Source organism: Trichosporon asahii (genome assembly GCF_000293215.1).
Source record: "Trichosporon asahii var. asahii CBS 2479 unplaced genomic scaffold scaffold00008, whole genome shotgun sequence".
Taxonomy (NCBI): Eukaryota; Fungi; Basidiomycota; class Tremellomycetes; order Trichosporonales; family Trichosporonaceae; genus Trichosporon; species Trichosporon asahii.
Window position 1 is genome coordinate 1 of NW_014040916.1, and position 19,683 is coordinate 19,683.

Consider the following 19,683-nt stretch of genomic DNA (forward strand, 5'->3'; position numbering starts at 1 on the left):
GTTACGGAGCTGTAACTCACACTTCCTTCTCGTTGAACTCTTCCGCTTCGGCCTCGGCCTTGCGCTTGCGGCCCCTCTGGCCCTTCTGCCCTTTTGTAATCTTGGGCTTGGGCTGCGGCTCGGGCAGAGGGGCGTTGAGGGCACCACGAGTTAAGACGTAGTCGTACACGAAGAAGGCCAACTTGTTGGCATCGACAATGTCACTGTGCGGAATGATCAGCCTCTCTCTCTCTCTCTCTCTCTCTCTCTCTCTCTCTCTCTCTCTCTCTCTCCACTTCATGTTTGCGGAACCTAGCGGATTCCGCTGGATTCCGCTGGTTTCCGACAGGCTCAATACTCCTACATATATATATACATATGGAGATGAGGAGAGGCTGCAGTCGCGACACTGCACACCTGGTGACTTACCCTGTTTCGAAGTTCTTTTCTACGCACCAGTCCGAGAACTGCTGCTGCTTGGACCGGTAGTTGCGAGCCGTGTTGATGGGGCGCGTCGCCACTGCAACATCGGCCATGCCGTGAACAGCGTGTTCCATTTCCTTGGAGACGATGGTAGCCCCGAGCTGGCGCTGCAGCTCTGCGGCCTCAGGTTGGACCTGGTGGCAGACGCGCTTCCTGTTGATGCCGAAGGACATGTCGATGATGCTGTTGGCCGGAGGGATGGAGAGCTTAGGGATGCTTAGGGTTGAGCAGAGATTGCAGGGAGTATACGTGTGGAGACGCGTACGTTGGGGAAGAAGAACATTGCAGAGATAGGTTAAGTAGGGACAATGGCGCTCGCGTCGCGCCTAGAACGCCACAATGCCTCCGCCCCCCAATTAGGTCCCGTCTCCGCACCTATCTTGATACAGGACACGGTGGTGAACTCGACGCCTCAGGGGGGCGGCGCAGGAGAGCCCAAGGGTGCATACAGTTACCCTACAGCAGGTCTCGTACGATGTTTACGACGGTACAGGAGCTGTAGCGCGTCGCGGAATCAAATTTGGGTGAGAGTCACGTGCTTGGATCCCGGATCCAGCCAGGATCCAGCGCGGATCTGAACCATGGACAGTACAGCTACGCTTGCCGCCGTACGTTGCTTCGTCTGGATCGACTCGAGGAGGCAGATGGCGATGGAAGAGTCCGGACTCACAGGGAGAGGCTGACGTGCGCTCCCATACCAGGGCGATCATGGGTGCTCGCTCCATCAACCTAGCGCACGAAAGCACAGCCTGACATGGAGTTTCCCTGTTCTGCCGCAGACAAGATAAGGTCGCTGATTCAAACCCTCGCGGGCAACTTGCCCGGGATGTGTAGGCAGTTACAACACATTCCCGCATTCCCAACGGGGGCGCTCGGTCTTCCTCGCAGCGAGTGGAACGCATGGTCCTTTGAGTGCGCACTGTGACGCACCCGAGGCGGCGGCTCACCGGGTAGAAGAAGGGCGGGCAGGGACAACACACCTTAGATAAGCACGTGTTGACCCCTGTCATATCCCCCTCCCCCACTTGATCCTCAGGGCACATCCCACCTGCGCTTCTTTCCTGTTTCAGCATGACGGCGGGCTCCTATGAGGGTGCCATGTGAGAGCCATGCAAAGTTTGCGTGGCTCTGCTTCCGCACAGTCTCTCATACCGCGGCGCGGGGCCTCGATCACATCGAATGTTGTTGACGAGCGTCGCGGCTCATGTCCGCCGCCTTCCTCGCCATTTCGTCATCCGCCTCGAGGTCCGACACAACCCCCTCACACTAGACAGCGCGCGACGTCTCCGTCGCGTGCAAGCTAGCTTCAGGCCAGCATGTCCACCATGTCCTCCGCAAGCGGGGAGAAGACGTACGAGATCCCGACCGTCTCCTTCCGCGTGATCACAGATGACAAGTCTCTCCTCGCGCCGGCCGGCGTGCACTCGGAGCAGGCGCGGTCGTACGGCTACAACGACTTCTCCGACTTTGAGCGACCAGAGCACTACATCCGATACATCGAGCCGATAGAGTCTGAGCTCGCCGCCCAGGTCGAGTACGACATGGACGAGCAGGATCAGGAGTGGCTCGACACGGTCAACGCCGAGAGGAAGAAGGACCAGTCCGGACCCGTGTCGTATGAGGTCTTTGAGATTATCATGGACAAGCTCGAGAAGGAGTGGTTCACACTGGTAAGCTCGCGGGAATGGGAGGATAGCTGACGTCAGATCAAACGGATACCCCAGCCCGAGACGAATATGCCGGACGGCGACTCGAAATGCGCGATTTGCGACGACGGGGAAGGCGAGAACTCGAACGCGATTGTCTTCTGCGACGGCTGCAACCTGGCAGTGCACCAGGACTGCTACGGTGTGCCGTACATCCCCGAGGGCCAGTGGCTGTGCCGAAAGTGCACCGTCTCTCCCGAGAACCCCGTCTCATGTTTATTCTGTCCGAACGAGGGCGGCGCATTCAAGCAGACGACAACGGGTCACTGGGCACATCTCCTGTGCGCTATCTGGATTCCAGAACTCGGTGTCGGGAATGCGATCTACATGGAGCCCGTCGAGGGCGTCGACATGGTCCCGAAGAGCAGGTGGAAGCTCCACTGTTCGCTGTGTAAGGAGCGAGTCGGCGCGTGCATCCAGTGCGAGAACAAGAGCTGCTTCACTGCCTTTCACGTCACTTGTGCGCGGCAAGCGGGGCTGTTAATGAGCATGAAGCTCATGGGTGCCGACGGGCAGCTCAAGGCGTATTGCGAGAAGCACCTTCCGGTAAGCTAGCCATTCGGCGAAGATTAGCTGACATCAGGCTGACTGGCGGGACATTCGTACGATTGAAAACGGCGATGACGACGAGGATGAGTCGTATCACGAGACCTCCGAGTCTGACGTGTTCGAGGACGAGGAAGAAGAGGAGGAAGTTGTAACGCCTCCACCGCGGAAACGGGGCCGGCCGCGTAAGAACTCGATCCGGAACACGAGCGGTGGCCAGCCTAAGAGGCCGCGCGGTCGGCCACCGAAACACCGCAAGGAGGAGGAGGAACAGGCGGTGGTCGTCGCAGACAAGAAGCGCAAAGTGACTACCAAGTCTGCGCGAGCGCACGCTAAATCCTATCGCCCCGGTCCACCAATCGTGCCGCGCATGATCGTGAACAAGCTGCTCGACTATATAGGCAAGATTTCGATTCGTAAGAAGCAACCGTTCGTGGAGCGGTTGTGCAGATACTGGAGCCTGAAGCGGGAGGCGCGCCGCGGTGCACCGTTGCTGAAGCGCCTACACCTCGAGCCATGGACGGCGACGACAGAGAGCAAGGAGCAGACGGACGCGGAGAAAGCGAAGAATCTCGAGTTCCTCGGCATGCTTCGCAACGACCTCGAGAAGGTGCGCATGCTGGCCGAGCTTGTGCGCAAGCGCGAGAAGGAGAAACTCCGCCAAGCGCAGGTCATCAAAGAGGTTGTCGACTCGTTTATTTTCCCGCACTACGAGACGCTGCGGAGCACGTTTGACCAGATTGTCGCGTAAGCTTGTTGTCCCGGACTCAGAGCTGACCAACAGAATGGACCGTGGCGAGTTCTTCCTCCAACCCGTGACGCTGGAGGAGGCGCCAGATTACTACGACGTGATCAAGGAGCCGATGAGCTGGACGCAAATTGATGCAAAGCTCAAGAGCGTCAAGTATTTGAACGTGGCGGATTTCAAGGTGAGTCAGGGTCGCAGCATGGGGAGCTAACTCTCAGCGAGACATCTACCTCGTGCTCGACAATGCGATGCAGTACAACAAGTCCGAGACGTCGTTCCACCGTACGGCCTCGCGAATCAAGAAGAACGCGGCGCCGCTCCTTGACGCGCTGAACTCCATCCCCGCCGCGGGGCAGCTCATGCCGCCAGCGCCTGAGGAGGGTGAATGGGGACCAACGCCGGAGGAGGTGGGCGACCTCGAGACGTCGCTCGCACGGCTGCAGACCATGCTCGCCCCCGATCTCTCCGAGACAGGCCGAGAGGAGGGGCGCGACATGCTGCGCTCGATCTTCGCTTTCGAGGTCGAGAAGGAGCCGCCTCCGCCCCCTTCTCCCAAGAAGCGGAAGACAATGTCTGCCGCCGAGCGCAACAAAAAGTTCGAGCAGGCCGAGGAGAGATACAAGGAACGACTGAGTATGGGCGGTGGCTCTACTCGAGTGTCCCGTGCCGCCGCCGCTGCGACAATTCCCGAGTCTCCGCCACCTACAACGGGACGACGCAAAGCCTCAGAAGAGACGTCCGAGACGTCTCGCCGATCACAGCCCGGTGTCGTAGGCGTCACCTCAGTACCGGCCATGTCGGAGCGGGAGAGGCGTCAGGCCGAGAAGAATCTGGATCTGATTGCAGAGAGCTTAGACTCAAAGGACGAGTACGAGCGCTTCAACGTCGGCTGGATCTTACCCGAGGGTTCAAAGCGCCGCCGGCCGGCCCCAGTCACGGTCCCGCCGCCACCAAAGAGGTCCACCTCCCGTGCTGCATCGAGTGTCTCTGGCGCCAGCGAGAGGAATAAACGCCAGCGCACGAGTACACCCAACGATGCACCTGCGTCTAAGAAGCGCAAGGGTGCAGAACCTGCGCCTGAGAAGGAGGAGGAGAAGGCTGAGGAAGAGGACGTGGACGCCGAGGGCGAGGACGAGGAGCTCACGCCCGTCCCCGATTCCGCCGTCACGCCCTACTTCCCCAGATCGAGCTTATCCCCGCCTCCTGCTGATGCCGATGGCGAAGCGGACGACGCTGCGTCCGACAAGACGGCTGTCGAGCAGCCCTCGAAGTCCAAGCCTGAGAAGGATGCCACGCCTGTCCCGGAGAAGGCGACAAAGGATGAGTCGATGGACGTCGACGCCGACGCCGACGGGGACACTAAGAACGACCCGATCACGCCCAAGACGCCCGCGGGGCAAGAAGGGAGTACGGCAGAGTCCACCCCGGCTAAGGACCGGAGGAAGAGTCTCGTGGCACCGAAGCCTGCTTTGCCTGCAGACGGTTCCGACCCGTATCCACCGGGTACACAGGGTAAGTGTACTTTACGTTCGACCCCATGCTTTGATGTGGTCTAAGAGAAGCTGACATCAGTCTGGGCCAAAGTGACATCCTACCCCTACTTCCCCGGTGTCGTGATCGACCCCCGCGCCGACCCCTCCATCGTTCCCCCCTCCGTGTTGGCCTTAGAAGCCGAAGAGACCAAATCGGGCCGTGCGTGGCTGGTCCGGTTCCACGACAAACAAGGGTCCTGGGGATGGATGCATCCCGAGCGCATCGAAGCTCTGGGGCAAGATGACGAGATCGACAAGATGTACCTCGCGGGCAAGGAGAGGAGCCGGAACAAGGGCTTCAAGTCGAGCCACTTGAAGGCGAGCTGTAAGGCAGCATATCAGAAGGCCATGGAGGCGCAGGACCCGACGCGGACAGAGAGCTCGGGGGATAAGGAGAAGGAGGCGGAGGCGAAGAGCGAGAAGCAGGTCTCAGTGTAACACGAGCGGTAGAGTCCATTGTAACCCTAGAATATATCGTGACATGCATAATAGTCTACACCAACTAACTCCTCACTCCTTACGCGCCTCGCGACTTGCACTCCCCTCACGTACGCGCCTCGCGGCGCTCGGCGCCGGGCGGCTATCCGAGCATCTCAAGCGCCTTGATCAGCTCCTTCTTGGCCGTCTCGGGATCGTCAAACTCGAGCGCGGAGATGGCCCAGCGCGCATGTTTCTGTACCTGCTCCGTCTCTTTCCTGTTCAACTTGCGCGGGGGACCTGTCGAGTACGCCTGCACTGGGGCTGGAGCTAAAATGGGAGCTGAAATGGGAGCAGGAGCAGTAGGAGCAGAAGGAGCTGGAGGCGCAGGAGCGGGGGCGTGAGTATGTGTGGAAGGGGCAGGGTGCGTCGGGGGAGGCGTGTAGCTGCCGCCCAGCACGCCCGTTCCGCCCAGCGCGCCGGCCGCAGCCAGGCTTGGCGCAGCGCCGATGCCCGGGAGAGACGAGGGGGCGGGCATGCCGTTGAAGGGCGGCGGCATTGACGCCAGGGCACCGGGTATGGCGGGCGGGGGGGCCTGTGGCGAGCTCACAGGCGACTTAGCCGGAGACCTGACGGGCGACCGCGCCGATGTCGGCGTCGGGGGCGACTGTGGCGGCGCCGTCGCGGCCGGCGCGGCACCAACCTCGCTCGGCGGCGGGGCGGACGGCTCGTCAAACCTCTTCTCGTCCCCGTCCATCTCCCCGCCGGGGGACAGCGGCGCGCCGTCAGGTCCCATGAAGCGGACATTCTTCTTTTCCCTCTCAGAACCACCAGATTGCGATCGCGACATGGAGCTGCTGCGCGGCTTCGCGTCCTTCTTCGGACTCGTCTTCGGACTGCTTGTCCTTGGGCTGCTTGGCTTCGGCGTTCCGGCATCCCCACTGCCCGTGCTGCCCGTACTGCCCGCTGAGGCCTTGCGCGTGTTCATGGAGGGAGGGGATGGGAGGTCCTTTGGTGGAACGGGGGGCGAGACAACGGGTGTTGAGAGCGAACCTGAGGGCGAATGCGAGGGGATCGAGGGGAGGCTGGACTCCGGGCCGTCGACGCCTGGTGTCGCTACCGTGGACCAGTTGCCGGTGTCGCTAGTGTCCTGGGGGATTTCGACTGAAGGCGGCGCATTGGCGCGCCGGCCCGGCGAGCCTTCGGAGGGCACCGAGGGGAGACCCAGAGCCGCTGCGTCTGCCGCATCGATGGGCGCGGAGGGGAGGTCGGGGTCGACGAGGGGTTCCTCGGGAACAGCTGTTGTCAGCTAGTTCTCGCCGATCACAGCTCGCGATTCTGCCGCCGATTGTCGTGTCGCACTTCGACGATCCGCCCATCGCTCCACAACGGCAGAGCGAGACGCCCTCGCCCCGCGAAAGTGGTACTCACGAGGTCCATGCACTGGCTCCCTGCCCTCTCGCAGCGCCTTCGCCAGGTCCGCAGCCTTCCATCGCGCGTACTGTTGCTTCTCCTCGATCTGGCGTTAGTTTGCGAGACCGCGATTTCAGCTCACCTCCTCCAGCAGGACTCCACCGTTACAGCTCTTGAGCACGCCGAAGAAGTGGCTCGCGGCGAGGAATGCGCGGATCACCGATCTGGCGTCAGCTCGTAGGCTCAACAGTGTCCAAGCTAACAAAGCGACCTGAGTGTGCCGGCGTATAGAGAGATAAGCGGGGCGACCTCTACCTCTACATCGTCGCCCCTCGCTACGCTCGGTGTCAAGACACTCACTTGTCCCACTTCCCCGCTCGGTCCATATTGTCCGCGTTCATGAACACGCGCAGGGCAAAGTTCTCGACATACGCTGCGCCCGCAGCCGCGCTCGTAACGGCCTCGTTGTCGGCAAGAGCTGCTTTCATCTGCGGTTAGCTATGACTGAATCAAGAAAGCTGCAACGAAGGCTCTACACACAGCGCGACTGTGCGCCACAGACAACGGAGTGGAGTGCGTGACTGCAGTGCCGCTGCGCCACATCAAAACTCACCGCCTCCAGCGTGTCCATCAACGAGAGAAGGAACTTTGTGCCCTCGCTCGACCGGTCCTTCAGCTCGAGCGCGGACTCAGCGGCAGCGAGGGTGCCTGAGGTTAGCTATGAGCACAGGTTCAGCAGAGCTGCAGAATGTGTGTCGTCCAGCATTCAAACGCTGCCGTCTATGTGGACCGATCGGTGCCACTGCACCATCCGCCGTGCCGCCGTACTCACACCAATATGAGATGACAGGCTCCGCCTTGCGAGTTTCCGCCGCTCGTTTCAGAAAGTCAGCGCATCGAGACTTGAGCTCTGGCGGCGGGTTTGTCGGAATGGTGATGTCGTCTAAAGGGCCAGACATGGTGGCGACAACTGGTGGACAATGCAGTGACGAGTGACGGGAACCAAGGATTGTTATCAGTTGCGGCCAGAGCTTGTCTCGCTGCGTCATCGTCACTTCTATCGGTGACCCTCCGATCTCCACTCGTAGCCGGCCCGATTTGCTTCCGCGCTCCTCACCGTAGCAGGTCACCGTTGCCGTGCCTTGCCGCGTGCTGCCCTGAGTCACCTCCAAGCCCACACGTCACGGAGAAGCGTGGCGATCTTCTTGAACTTGCAGACTTCTCGCAAAAGACTCAGCAGGCAGTAGCTACTCCACCATGCGGTTGCTGCTCGCGACGTTTCTCGCTTTTTTCTGCGCGCTGACGGTCCACGCCGTCAAGCGCGAGGACTTCAAGGAGTGCCACCAGACTTCGTTCTGCCGCCGTCTCCGCGCCATCGCCGACAAGCAGGCCGCCAAGCCCGACTTTACCTCGCCCTACTCCGTCTCCGACCCGAAGCGTACCCCCGACACCGACGGGTACTCATGGACCTTTCCGCTGCACTCGGCGCTGTACCCCGATGTGAATTTTGAGATGCGTGTTGACCTCCTCGAGGAGGGCATCGTCCGTGTGCGTGCGGACGAGGTCAACTCGCCCTCCGGCCTGCAGCGGTACAATGAGACGGCCAAGTGGGTGTTCCAGGGAGAGCCCCGCATCGCCAAGGACGGCGCCGACGTCAAGAACGAGGCCGACATTACCACGATCAAGTACGGCAAGGACAAGGAGCTCGAGCTTGACATTGTCCACAAGCCCCTGCAGATCACGATGAAGCGCAACGGCAAGCCCCAGGTCGTCTTCAACGAGCGCTCCCTCTTCCACGTCGAGCACTACCGCAAGCAGGTGGAGAAGCCTGCCGAGGGTGGTGAGGATGTCAAGGTGGAGGAGGGCGAGGAGCAGGTCGTCTTCCAAAATGGAGACGAGATCGACCGCTCCTGGTTCGAGACCGACGACAAGGACATGTTCAAGGAGACCTGGCGCAAGTGGACCGACTCGAAGCCCAAGGGTGAGCTACAGGTTTGGTTGTGATAGCTGACAGCCAGGTCCTGAGGGCCTCTCGGTCGACTTCACCTTCCCCGGCGTCGAGCACGTCTTCGGCCTGCCGGAGCACGCATCGCCGCTCTCGCTGCCTTCCACCGTCGGCGAGGACTCGTACTACAAGGAGCCTTATCGTCTTTGGAACGTCGACATCTTCGAGTACGAGGCCGATTCGCCCATGGCGCTTTACGGCGCCGTGCCCCTGATCCACGCGCACAGCAAGCACTCGACTGTCGGTGTTCTTAACCTCGTCGCGTCCGAAACCTGGGTCGACGTTGCGCACGACAAGGACGGCGTGCGCACTCACTGGGTGTCTGAGAGTGGTATCGTTGACTTCCTGATTCTGCCTGGTCCCCGTCCCGTCGACCTGTTCGAGCAGTACGCCTCCCTCACCGGCCCCGCGGCTCTGCCTCCCCACTGGGCGACGGCGTACCACCAGTGCCGCTGGAACTACAATACTCAGGACGAGGTGATCGAGGTCCAGGACGAGTTCGACAAGGCTGACATGCCTCTGGACGTTACCTGGCTGGACATCGAGTACGCGCCCCACCACCGCTACTTTGACTGGAACAAGGCTTCGTTCCCCGACCCGCCCAAGATGCTCGACGACGTGGCATCCAAGGGCCGCAAGATGGTCGCGATCGTGGACCCGCACATCAAGCGGGAAGACTCGTTCCGTATCTACTCTGACGCCAAGGGACTCGACGTCCTGATCAAGCGCGCGGATGGTGAGAACTTTGACGGCTGGTGCTGGCCCGGCTCCAGTGTCTGGGTCGACTTCTTCAACCCCAAGAGCTGGGAGTGGTGGACGCGCATGTTCTCCTTCCCTGTCTGGACCGACTCGACACCCGCTCTCTACATCTGGAACGACATGAACGAGCCGTCCGTCTTTGACGGCCCCGAGATCACCATGCCCAAGGACAACCGCCACGTCGGCGGCTGGGAGCACCGTGACCTGCACAACCTGAACGGCATGATGTTCCACAACCAGACCCAGGCGGCCATCACTGTGCGCGAGTCGACGCCCAAGCGTCCTTTCGTGCTGTCTCGCTCCTTCTTCGCGGGCTCGCAGCGCTACGGTGCGGTCTGGATCGGCGACAACCTCGGCACGTGGGCGCACCTCGCCGGCGAGGCGGCCGTCTTCCTCTCCAACTCAGTCGCGGGCATCTCGTTCGTGGGCTCCGACGTCGGCGGCTTCTTCGGCAACCCGTCTACCGAGATCCTGACGCGCTGGTACCAGGCGGGCGCGTTCATGCCCTTCTTCCGCGCGCACGCCCACATTGACACGAAGCGCCGCGAGCCGTACCTGTTCCCGGAGCCTGTCAAGTCGCAGCTCCGCGACGTCCTCAGGCTGCGGTATCAGATGCTGCCTCTGTGGTACAACGCCTTCCACGACGCGGCGACCAAGGGCCACCCCGTCATCTGGCCGCAGTACGCTTACCACCCGACCGATACCAAGGGCTTCGCGATCGACGACCAGTACTATGTCGGCCAGAGTGGTCTGCTCTTCAAACCCGTCGTCACGGAGGGCGCGACGGAGACGAGCGTGTACCTCGCCGACAACGAGCCGTACTACGACTACTTCACGCACACTGTTTACCCTGCCTCGAGCAAGCCGCGCAACGTCACGATCGCCACGCCGATCGACCGCTTCCCCCTCCTCATCCAGGGAGGGCACATCTTCCCCACTCGCGAGCGTGTGCGCCGCTCCTCTCCCCTCATGTGGCAGGACCCGTACACGCTGACGGTCGCTATCGGGCGTGACGGCACGGCCAAGGGCGAGCTGTACAGCGACGACGGCGAGACCTTCGCGTGGCAGGAGGGTGAAATCGTCCACGCTCAGTACACCTACGAGAAGGGCGTTCTCTCCTCGCGCCACAAGGGCGAGTGGAGGAAGGACAATGCGTGGGCCAAGAAGATTGCCCATGTCGGCGTCGAGCGCGTGATCATTCTCGGAGCCAAGAAGGCGCCCAAGTCTGTCAAGATCGCGGGCGAGGAGGTCCAGTTCGCGTACGAGAAGCCCCAGGGCGGCAAGGCTGGCACTATCACGATCAAGAACCCGCCGGTCAAGATTGTCGATGAGTGGGAGATCGTGATTGCCTAAGCGGCAAGCGTTGCAAGCCAAGTAGAACACTTAGAAAGTGAACTGTAGAATCAAATGTTACCTCACGAAACTGCAATGATATGCGCTCGAGTCTCAGTCCAGCTCCGGTCTGCAACTGATAGTGGAGGTTCGGAGCCGAGTGGGCGAGCCCCGCAGTGATCGGTGGGGAGGTGAGGATGTGGGAATGTGGGAGCTTCGTCCGCTCTGCAAGACATACGGCGGCGAGAATGCAAGGAATGACATAAAACTGTGCTGAATGGATACTGCTACAACTGAATGATATAGTGACAAGATTGATAGGTGATTCCGTGTGAGATGGTCGTGGACAAGATTGAGGGAGGTTATACGATAGCCGAGATTATAAAAGCAATTGTTCCAGCGAGCCACGCGCTCGCTCCTCCTCCTCCTCTTCCCTTCTCTGCGCCATTGAAAATCCTGTTCTTAGCAGGTCCATCAGTCCTGGCGGCGGGCACGGTGATGACACTGGTGGGCGTTTGTTGGTTGATGCCCACCGGCGGCGGGGACAGCGTCTTGTTGTGTCCAGGCGTACGGTCGACCCAGTCCATGCCCTCGATCCTGAGATCAAAGTCCGACTTGATCTTGGCGAATCCGACGCGGGGCGGGTCGTATGTATACACGCTGTAGACGTTCTTGAGGAACGCGTCTCCGACGAGCCATGCGCCGTCGAAATTGTCCACGATGCCCGTTCCATCAAGCACGGCGCCGATGCAGAATCCGTCCAGACTGCCCTGCTGAATCGGCTGGTAGATGAGGTCGGTGGGCTGGATTTTCCACTCCTTTCCTGCGAACTTGAATGCGAGCTCCAAGGACTGGATCACGCTCGCGTTCTGACAGGGAAACGCAAAGTAGCGCGCCCAGTTGGCGCCGTACTCGTCCAAAGGCATGGATTGGGAGCCCGGCACAAGCGACCAGAAGCGCTTATGGTCCTCGGCCGGGAGATAGATGAAGCTCGTCCCGCTGTCGATGATTGCGTCGACCGGGGCAGGCTCGGAGTGGCCGTTGATGCTGTACCCGTCGCACGCGATGCGCCAGAAGGTGATCGCGTCGTGCGTCTGTTTCACGTCGAGGTACGTGATGTCGCCATCGATGACCTGGCCGTCGACGCCGCCCAGGGTCAAACTCCCCCCGACCTCCTCATGGGAGGGATGTCCGTCGATAGAGCTTTCCCTAGTATCTCTTTCGCGCGCGAGGTAGAGTCCGAACCGCGGATCGGCGAATGCGCCCTGCACGGCCAGGGTTTGCCAGAACGGCGCCGCCCACCCCTTCATCCCCCAACTCAGGCCGAGGATCCCAGACGTGTCGGTGCCGTCCCACGGCTGGTCGTGCACGGCGTGCGCGAAGCCGAACTCGAACCCCGTTATCGCCCACCCGCCTAGACTGACCGTGTCGGTGATCCAGTGGCCCAGCGTTGAGCCCTGGCCGTACTTGATCTCCATGTCGCCCTCAGGCTGTCCCGCCGAGCTCGATAGCGCGGCGTCATACCCGCCAGCCTCGGCGCAGAGGGAGCTGTTGCACGCACTCCCGTATACCCATAGAGCCGCCGACCCAGTGTCGATAGTGACGGCGAATTGCTGTGCCGGCGTCCCGATCAGGACGGGGAGGGAGTAGATCCGGTCCGCTTTCCAGTTGGCGAGGCTGTCTGTTAGCAAAGTCTGATGCAGAAGGATGCAGGGGTGCAGCGTGACTGCCTTTGATTGGAGTGCAATGGAAGCGAGCGTGGGGCGCATTCCAAGCCACACAGGTTACACTGGTAGAAGGGCGGTGACCGCCCCCCTTCCACAGACCCCGAAAGGACATGTGGGCCGCTAATCCTGCGGATCCTGTGTGAGGCGCTTGCTGCGCACGGTGCTGCGGTCGCTGCCGATGGCACCGACAATCCGGCCCCCGGTACCCCGGTCACCGCGGTACGTAGCTCGCCATAGCATGCGTAGCTCGTCGCAACCAACGTCCATGCCGACCGCAACCGGGCCGCACTTGCTTGCAGCACCCCCAGCCCGAGTCCCAGCTCGCTCCCCGTCGCCGCCGTACTCACACAGTGGGATATCCTTCCGCCGGGGCCGAGTTCCCGACCTCTGCCTCCTTCTCGTCGTTGTTCCGTCGTCTCCGCCTTCTCCTCTCGTTCCACTCCCACAGCTCTCTCCGCTGCAGCTCCTGTCGTCGCCGGTCGTCGTATTGTGCCCAGTCTCTTCGTAATTGTTGTCGCCCGCTTTCGTCGAGCAGGCCGGCGTACTTGCTTCTTGTGGCCAGGTGGGATTTCAGCAGCCTCAGATCGGGGTTCCAGCTATCGTCCCTATGTCGTGGTCGGGAGGCGAGCGCAATCGTGCTCCCCGTTGTGACTGGGAGCGGCGAGGTGGTCGTGCTTGGAGAGTCGGTGTATGGTGTCGGCGGTTGCGATGACGTAGGGGCCGCCTCTGCGCCGGCGAGGGCGAGGAGCGCCGCAAGAGTCGGCGCGAGCAGCATGCCGACCTCACTCTCGTAGATGGGTGAGCGACGTCGACGGCGGTATTGTGGTGCTCGCTGTTCCTATGCTCGTGGAGATGTTGAATGAACAATACTCGCACGGCGATGGGACCGGGGGTTCGGGGGGTACGGGGCCCATCCGACGGACGGGCGCAGGGAGATATTAAGCGATCACTTGCGGCTTGTGGAGACTTTCGTGCGCTCATGCGCTTGCAGCCGGCTGATGAATGCACGAATGCTGCTTGCTGAGGCCAGTGCCGTCACTGGGTGTCCTCAGGGTGGGCGGCGGGGATCGCTGGACCTGGGTTTAGGACCTGGGCTCAGGTAGCGCTTCGATCCGAGTGGGGATGAATTAGTCTCCAAGGACGAGAAGACAATTTAGAGTTTCGAGATATCGCCCGTGGATCCGCAGGCTGTCCTCGCTAACCTGAGTGCGGGGAGGGGAGCGTCTGCTGACTTTTTGAAGGACATGAACCTGAAGCGGCGGATGGCTGCAGCGGCACGGCGGGCACGGCTTGGGCGGCTTGGAGGGCTTGGAGGGCTTGTTACGCCTCGTACAGTCTTGGGCTGGGTAAGGGCTTGGAATTTGTGGGCCCACTACTTCGCTCCCTCGCTTGTCCGTCGGCCGTCGACTGTCGCTCACCCCGTGCAGTCAATACCGTCTACTGGGGTCGGAGCTTCAGGCGCACAAGCTAGGTACCAGCACAATAGTTGCTCCAACTCGCGGTCGAGCAGGCGACGCAGCCTGAACGTCATATTACAACGTATGTCTTATGCATCACCTCGGCGTTGTGCGTGCGAGCACGTTGTATGCTCCTGGGTTAGGTCGTTACGACCACAGGAATGGGCGCTAACACACGCCAAACCCAGTCCACAGCCGACAATGCGGCGACTGCTGATCGGGCCGAGTCTTCTAGTCCCTTGAGTTGCTCGGCGTGACTCGGCCAATCGCGCTTCCTCTCTCTTCGTCATCTCCGCTAGCACCGGCATCGTCCCCGCCGCCGCTAGTTTCCCATCACTGTAGCATGCTCATGTAAGAGAGGAGGAGGCACGTTCCAGAGTCTCGTCGTCATACATGAGCATCAAGCAGCACATGACCCCGTTCCTCGTTCCTCGTCCCTCCGCTCAGTAGCTTACCGTTACCGTGGTGAAGCTAAGGGCCAAGTTGGGCGGGTTGCGTCATTTCGCGCTAGTGGGCCAGACTGGCACGTGGATATCATTGAAATTTCTGGCTCCGAGATCTCCCACCTGCACGCGCGTTCTGAGGACTGAGCGCTGCTGCACTTGGTGCAAGGCCAGCAGGTCGCTATCACCCACTACATTTACATCACCACTTCGAATTGCCTGGGAATCGACCTTGGAGTATAATGGTACCCCGCACCACCAAAAACGAGGATACCGCATCGAGTCATCGCCAGCGGGCTCACGCCAAGACATTTTCGGGCAAGGAGACCGATTACTCCCAACCTTCTGCAATGACGGAGCAGGCCGAGCGGCCTCCACTCGCGGCCTCCTCTGCAGCCTCAGCCTCCACCTCCGCCGGACATTCGATGCCTTTCACCTCTACCACCCCTCCCCCCGGCGCCGATCCGCGGGACGGAGCCGTTGAGCAGGAGGAAGACGACGACGACCTGGACATCTTCGACTCGGGCCTGTCCTCGCTCTTCAACGTACCTCCCATCGGCTTCAGCTCCTCCCGCGGTAAACCACACGTCTACACGCCTCCCCCAACCTCTGGCCTCGGACCAGTTGACGTATGGACGGCCTCTCCGCCAGCCTCAGTGTTCAGCAAGCTGCAAGCCCAGCATCTCTGGCTCGCAGCCGTATATCTTGCCGATAAGATCGCCCTTGGTGCCATTCAACCAGAGGGTAGTGTACTCGAGCTCGGGGCTGGGGCCGGGCTTCCGTCTGTCGTCACGGGACTGAGGCGGAAGGCGGACGGAGTCGCCAGACAGGGAGGGGAGGGAGATGATGGGGAGCACGGGGAGGTTGTCGTGTGCACGGACTATGACGATGAGACTGTCGTCGCCAACATTGCCCGCAACGTCGCCGCTGCCTCCTCCCCCGTCATCGTGAGGGGGCACTCGTGGGGCACGCCCACGGACGAGCTCCTTTCCTTCTCCCCCCAGGGCTACTCCCTGTTACTCGCCGACACGCTCTGGAGCACGGAGACGCACGGCATCCTGCTCGACTCGATCCTGGCCCTGCTCGCCAAGGAGGGCGTCGCACATCTCGCCGCTGGATTGCATACGGGCCGCGGACCGCATGATCGCTTCAGAAAGTTGGCTGAGGAGAGGGGACTCGTGATGGAGAAGATGGAGGAGGTCATTTATGACTGTGGAGAGTGGAAGAGGCACGAGGACGAGGGCATGGGCCTCGAGGAGGAGAGGGGAGTCGTTATCTACTATACCCTGCATCGTTAAACCCGTTAGACTCTCTATGTATACATTCATCTCTATACTGCTGTCTGCACACGGCACGCACTCTGCTGTAACATGAACCCAGCGATTCGAAGCTGCAGCCCAGACGGCTAGGGGCCCCAGTCGCCAAAGTCGCTTCGGTCAAACACCCTTACGTCTTCTTCTTCATCAACCCCTTCTGCAGCCACTTGGGCATCTTCTTCTCTCCCGTCTGCATCTGCTTGATCGGATCTCCCTTGGGCGGCTCGGCCTCCTTAGTCACGGGTGCGGGCAGGGGCTTCATCCTCGCCTTGAGCTCATCGTTCAGTGGCGCGGCGTAAGTGGACGCTGATTGTCGTCAGCTTCGCGAGCAGAACTATTTAGCTGTACCCCGTTTCAAACTTACAGTTCATCTCCGTGTCATCCCACTTCACGAGCAGCACGCTCTGCGGCACAAGCCCGAGCTGGGACAGACTCTCGTTCCCTCCCGTCCCGCCCTGCGTGCTGAGCCCCCGCTGCGGGCCATAGTTCGCCGGCGCAATCACACGCGCCTTCATCGCCGGGTTGATGTGCTTCTTCTGCGGCGGCTGCGGGACGGGCTTCTCGGGGAACATGGTCCGCGGAGGCTGGTACAGCGTAAAGGGCTGCTCCTTGACGTCGGCTCCGAGACTCTCACGCACGAAAGCGTACACCGGCTGAATGCTGATGTCAGCTACGTTCCAGAGCGGAAGAGCTCACGCAGAAGACGAAGGGAAAGTGCTCTGAATCTGCGTTCCATCTGAGAACTTTATGCGAATCGTCGTCTGTTGTCAGCTGAGAATAGCCATCTGAGCTCACGTTCGGCCACTTCTCCGCCTTCTTCGCGTCACGAGCCGCAACGTCAGCATCGCGGTGCTTCGCTGTCAGGAGGGGAGCCTCGTTTAGACGCTTGCTGCGCGCCACGACCGAAGCATGGTGCGCCTGCACATCCTGCAGTGTCGGCTCGAAGAAGGAATCGGGCACGGCTTCTGCACATATGTTAGCTAATCGTTCCTCGCAGGTAGCTGCAAGATACACCCACCAGGTCCTGTTGTCTCTGTTGGCGCGGAGAAGACTTGCGTTCCGGCTGAGGTGTCACTCAGTCCCGCCTGCTGCTGCGGGGTCGGTGCTGACTGAGCGGTCTGGGCTGTCTGAGTTGGCGGCGAGCTCGTCTGAGCGAGAGCTGCCGGCGCAGCTGGCGAGGCAGGGGCAACAGGCTGTTGCTGATCGCTCATTTTGCCTAAGTGGAAGTGGCGAGAAGTAGAGGGAAGACCGAGTTGCAGCTCAAAAGGAAGACAACAACAGCTGCATCAGCGTCAGCGTCGAGTCTCGGTGCCGTCTCGAACGCGTCATGATCTAGGCGGAGGTCGGTGGCGACCCCGTCGTTGGGAGGACGGCATCAAATGCCATGCGTATCTCGCGCACATTCCACGCGTCTCGGAGAGCGATAAAAGTGGAGGTGGGAGATCGGAGAGTGAGTCGGGTGGTGGGGTGATCTGTGTCCAATGGGGTCGCGCATAACTTCCTCGATAAAGCCAGATGGCAGGGGTCGTGAACGGTAATCAGCGTCTACTAAAGGCGTATTCGGCGGCTTCCTATTTGTCTGTTTAGGACAGCATTTGGAAAGTGCACTGTACGGTGACGCGATTTTTCCAACGATCCCGGGCGTATTTCCAAAACGTCATAGGTCCGCTGCCCAGTGTTGGATACAACGACACACCGAACCGACCACTACCGGGGACCAGGACCGGCCGGCTGTCCACACAGAGTCCAGCTCCCACCACCCCCGCGCGTACACCGTCGAGCCCATAACTTTCCACTCGTTCCTTCTCTTTCCCCCCATCAACAACTAACGCCCACCTCTCTCCCTCAACGCCCAGCACCACAATGCTCGCCCTCCGTGCTTTCCGCCCCGCCGTCGCTGCCACCCGCATGGCCCCGCGCATGGCCCCCGTCGCCCGCCCCCTCGGCCTCCGCTTCCACTCTGGTGCGTCGCTTGAATCAGCCTTCGGATCGGAACTGACATTGGCTCTGCTTCTTACTCTGACTTCTGTCTGTCTGTCTCCACGTTTGGATCAATCGTTACGCAACTTGGTCTGCTTCTGGCTCACTGCTGTCGGCTGTGTCTTGCGGTGTTCTAACGACTTCGGACATGCTCGATTCGTCGGCACTGCTATTCTCCGACACTCCCGGCGCAACCGGCGGCTAATGCACCCCCCACCGGAATAAACGCCGCGACTATCTGCAATGATACCTTCGCTCGGATCATACAGTCCGCTACACTGAGGACCACGAGTGGGTCTCGTACGACACCGACTCCAAGGTCGCGACCGTCGGCATCACCGACTACGCCCAGAAGGCCCTCGGCGACGTTGTCTTCGTCGAGCTCCCCACTGAGGGCACCGAGATCGAGACTGGCGGTGAGTAGTAGCGCAGACAGCCTGTATGGCTATTTGGGCATGTTGAGCGCGAGCGGAAGGACAGACGGTAGGCGACAGATCGGTGACGAGTCCTCACCGAGGTGTTCGGTGATCAAAATCTCGGGTGGGCCAGTAACGTTCTGGATGCGCCGAGGGGCATTGCTGCGAACGCCGATACAGGCCAGGACGCGACGGCCGCGAAAGTTTCTTATCAGAACAAACGCGGCGGTCCGAGCGGCTTATCAACCTGGTCGCGGTGCCTTTTGTGCGTGTCGGGAGGTCCAGGCTCACCGATCTATCGAGCTCCAAGCCCACGGCACGCATATGAGGATCGCGGTTGTCGGACTGCGCCAGCCTCTGGCCAGCCTCGGAATGGCATCACCGCCCTTTCTTGCTGCCACCCTCACCTATTCCGCGCTCCCTCACAGCTCGCTCCGCTCGCTGTTCGCTCGCTGACAACCAGAGGCCATCGGCGCCGTCGAGTCGGTCAAGGCCGCGTCGGACATCTACGCCCCGCTGTCGGGCAAGATTGTCGAGATCAACGAGGCGCTCGGCGACCAGCCGTCGCTCCTGAACAAGTCGCCCGAGAAGGACGGCTGGCTCGCCAAGATCCAGACCGACGAGAACTCGCAGTTCCTCTCGCTCATGGACGAGTCGCAGTACAAGTCGCACTGCGAGGGCCAGTAAGTGGTTCCGAGCCGAGGGCCCGAGGGGTCCGAGGTGAGACCGATGTGCCAACAGGAAGTGTTGGCATAACGGGCCGCCTCGGAGCTCCGGAGGGTCTTTGTTTCGTGCCATGACCGTACCTGCATGTTCTATCTGCGAAGGGGAGCGGAGAGCGGACGATGTAAGAAGATTAAAAGTGGGAATTCCTATGAAGTTCAACCTTGGCATTTATCCGTACTCTGTTATCCTCTCTGCTCACTGATTTGCTTCACACACACTAATCTGTCCTTCCAAGCCAGCAGGCAAGCAGGAAGTTCTGGCTCCTGTCTTGGCCCCCGTCACGCCGCCGATCCCGGTTCTGAACAGCCTGAGGCCAACAGCCTGTGGCCAACAGCCTGAGGGCCAGTCCAGAGACTGAATCCTGGACGGCCATTCCCGTTCATTCTTGGGCCAAGGCGTGAGGCGTACTCGACATTCTCCTCGTCTCCTTGGTGTAGCACAGGTCTCCAGAGAATTGTTACGGCATACGGACTGACCGGCCACCACGGACCGTCCCGAGGCCGCGCTCGACACTCTCGGTGTCTCACGCTTGTCTCTCGCTTGTCTCTCGCTGCTTGCTTGTCTCTCCTGGAATTCTACTGTCTCCTCGAAAGCTGAAGAAGATGGAGGAGCGAGAAGGCCGTCGGCAAAGAGTCCCGCACAGAGAGAGACGCAGAGTTCTCCCATAGTATCCGGCACCGGGGTACCGGGGGCCATTT

At 60.8% G+C, this 19,683-nt stretch overlaps 7 protein-coding genes across 7 annotated transcripts; 4 read left to right on the forward strand and 3 right to left on the reverse strand.

The window, feature by feature from the left end:
• Positions 1–1,778: 1,778 nt before the first annotated feature.
• A1Q1_06623 (bromodomain and PHD finger-containing protein 3) lies at positions 1,779–5,432 on the forward strand (the record flags this gene model as incomplete). Its single annotated transcript, XM_014327672.1, has 6 exons — positions 1,779–2,132; positions 2,187–2,714; positions 2,806–3,443; positions 3,499–3,643; positions 3,717–4,974; positions 5,020–5,432. The coding sequence occupies 6 exons, from the start codon at positions 1,779–1,781 to the stop codon at positions 5,430–5,432; spliced, it is 3,336 nt and encodes a 1,111-aa protein (XP_014183147.1).
• A 142-nt stretch (positions 5,433–5,574) lies between these two features.
• Positions 5,575–7,783, reverse strand: A1Q1_06624 (late endosome to vacuole transport-related protein; the record flags this gene model as incomplete). The annotated part of the gene is made up of 6 exons (XM_014327673.1): positions 5,575–6,710; positions 6,843–6,912; positions 6,967–7,141; positions 7,185–7,312; positions 7,438–7,532; positions 7,657–7,783. The coding sequence occupies 6 exons, from the start codon at positions 7,781–7,783 to the stop codon at positions 5,575–5,577; spliced, it is 1,731 nt and encodes a 576-aa protein (XP_014183148.1).
• Positions 7,784–8,081: 298 nt separating this feature from the next.
• On the forward strand, positions 8,082–10,941 carry A1Q1_06625 (alpha glucosidase; the record flags this gene model as incomplete). Its single annotated transcript, XM_014327674.1, has 2 exons — positions 8,082–8,805; positions 8,843–10,941. The coding sequence occupies 2 exons, from the start codon at positions 8,082–8,084 to the stop codon at positions 10,939–10,941; spliced, it is 2,823 nt and encodes a 940-aa protein (XP_014183149.1).
• Positions 10,942–11,282: 341 nt separating this feature from the next.
• A1Q1_06626 (uncharacterized protein) lies at positions 11,283–13,422 on the reverse strand (the record flags this gene model as incomplete). The annotated part of the gene is made up of 2 exons (XM_014327675.1): positions 11,283–12,597; positions 12,995–13,422. 2 exons carry the CDS (start codon positions 13,420–13,422, stop codon positions 11,283–11,285), a joined length of 1,743 nt encoding a protein of 580 aa, XP_014183150.1.
• A 1,367-nt stretch (positions 13,423–14,789) lies between these two features.
• A1Q1_06627 (uncharacterized protein) lies at positions 14,790–15,845 on the forward strand (the record flags this gene model as incomplete). The annotated part of the gene is made up of 1 exon (XM_014327676.1): positions 14,790–15,845. The coding sequence occupies one exon, from the start codon at positions 14,790–14,792 to the stop codon at positions 15,843–15,845; it is 1,056 nt and encodes a 351-aa protein (XP_014183151.1).
• Positions 15,846–15,993: 148 nt separating this feature from the next.
• On the reverse strand, positions 15,994–17,074 carry A1Q1_06628 (uncharacterized protein; the record flags this gene model as incomplete). The annotated part of the gene is made up of 4 exons (XM_014327677.1): positions 15,994–16,169; positions 16,228–16,516; positions 16,560–16,828; positions 16,882–17,074. The coding sequence occupies 4 exons, from the start codon at positions 17,072–17,074 to the stop codon at positions 15,994–15,996; spliced, it is 927 nt and encodes a 308-aa protein (XP_014183152.1).
• Positions 17,075–17,726: 652 nt separating this feature from the next.
• On the forward strand, positions 17,727–18,946 carry A1Q1_06629 (glycine dehydrogenase (decarboxylating); the record flags this gene model as incomplete). The annotated part of the gene is made up of 3 exons (XM_014327678.1): positions 17,727–17,826; positions 18,113–18,259; positions 18,723–18,946. 3 exons carry the CDS (start codon positions 17,727–17,729, stop codon positions 18,944–18,946), a joined length of 471 nt encoding a protein of 156 aa, XP_014183153.1.
• Positions 18,947–19,683: the final 737 nt, after the last annotated feature.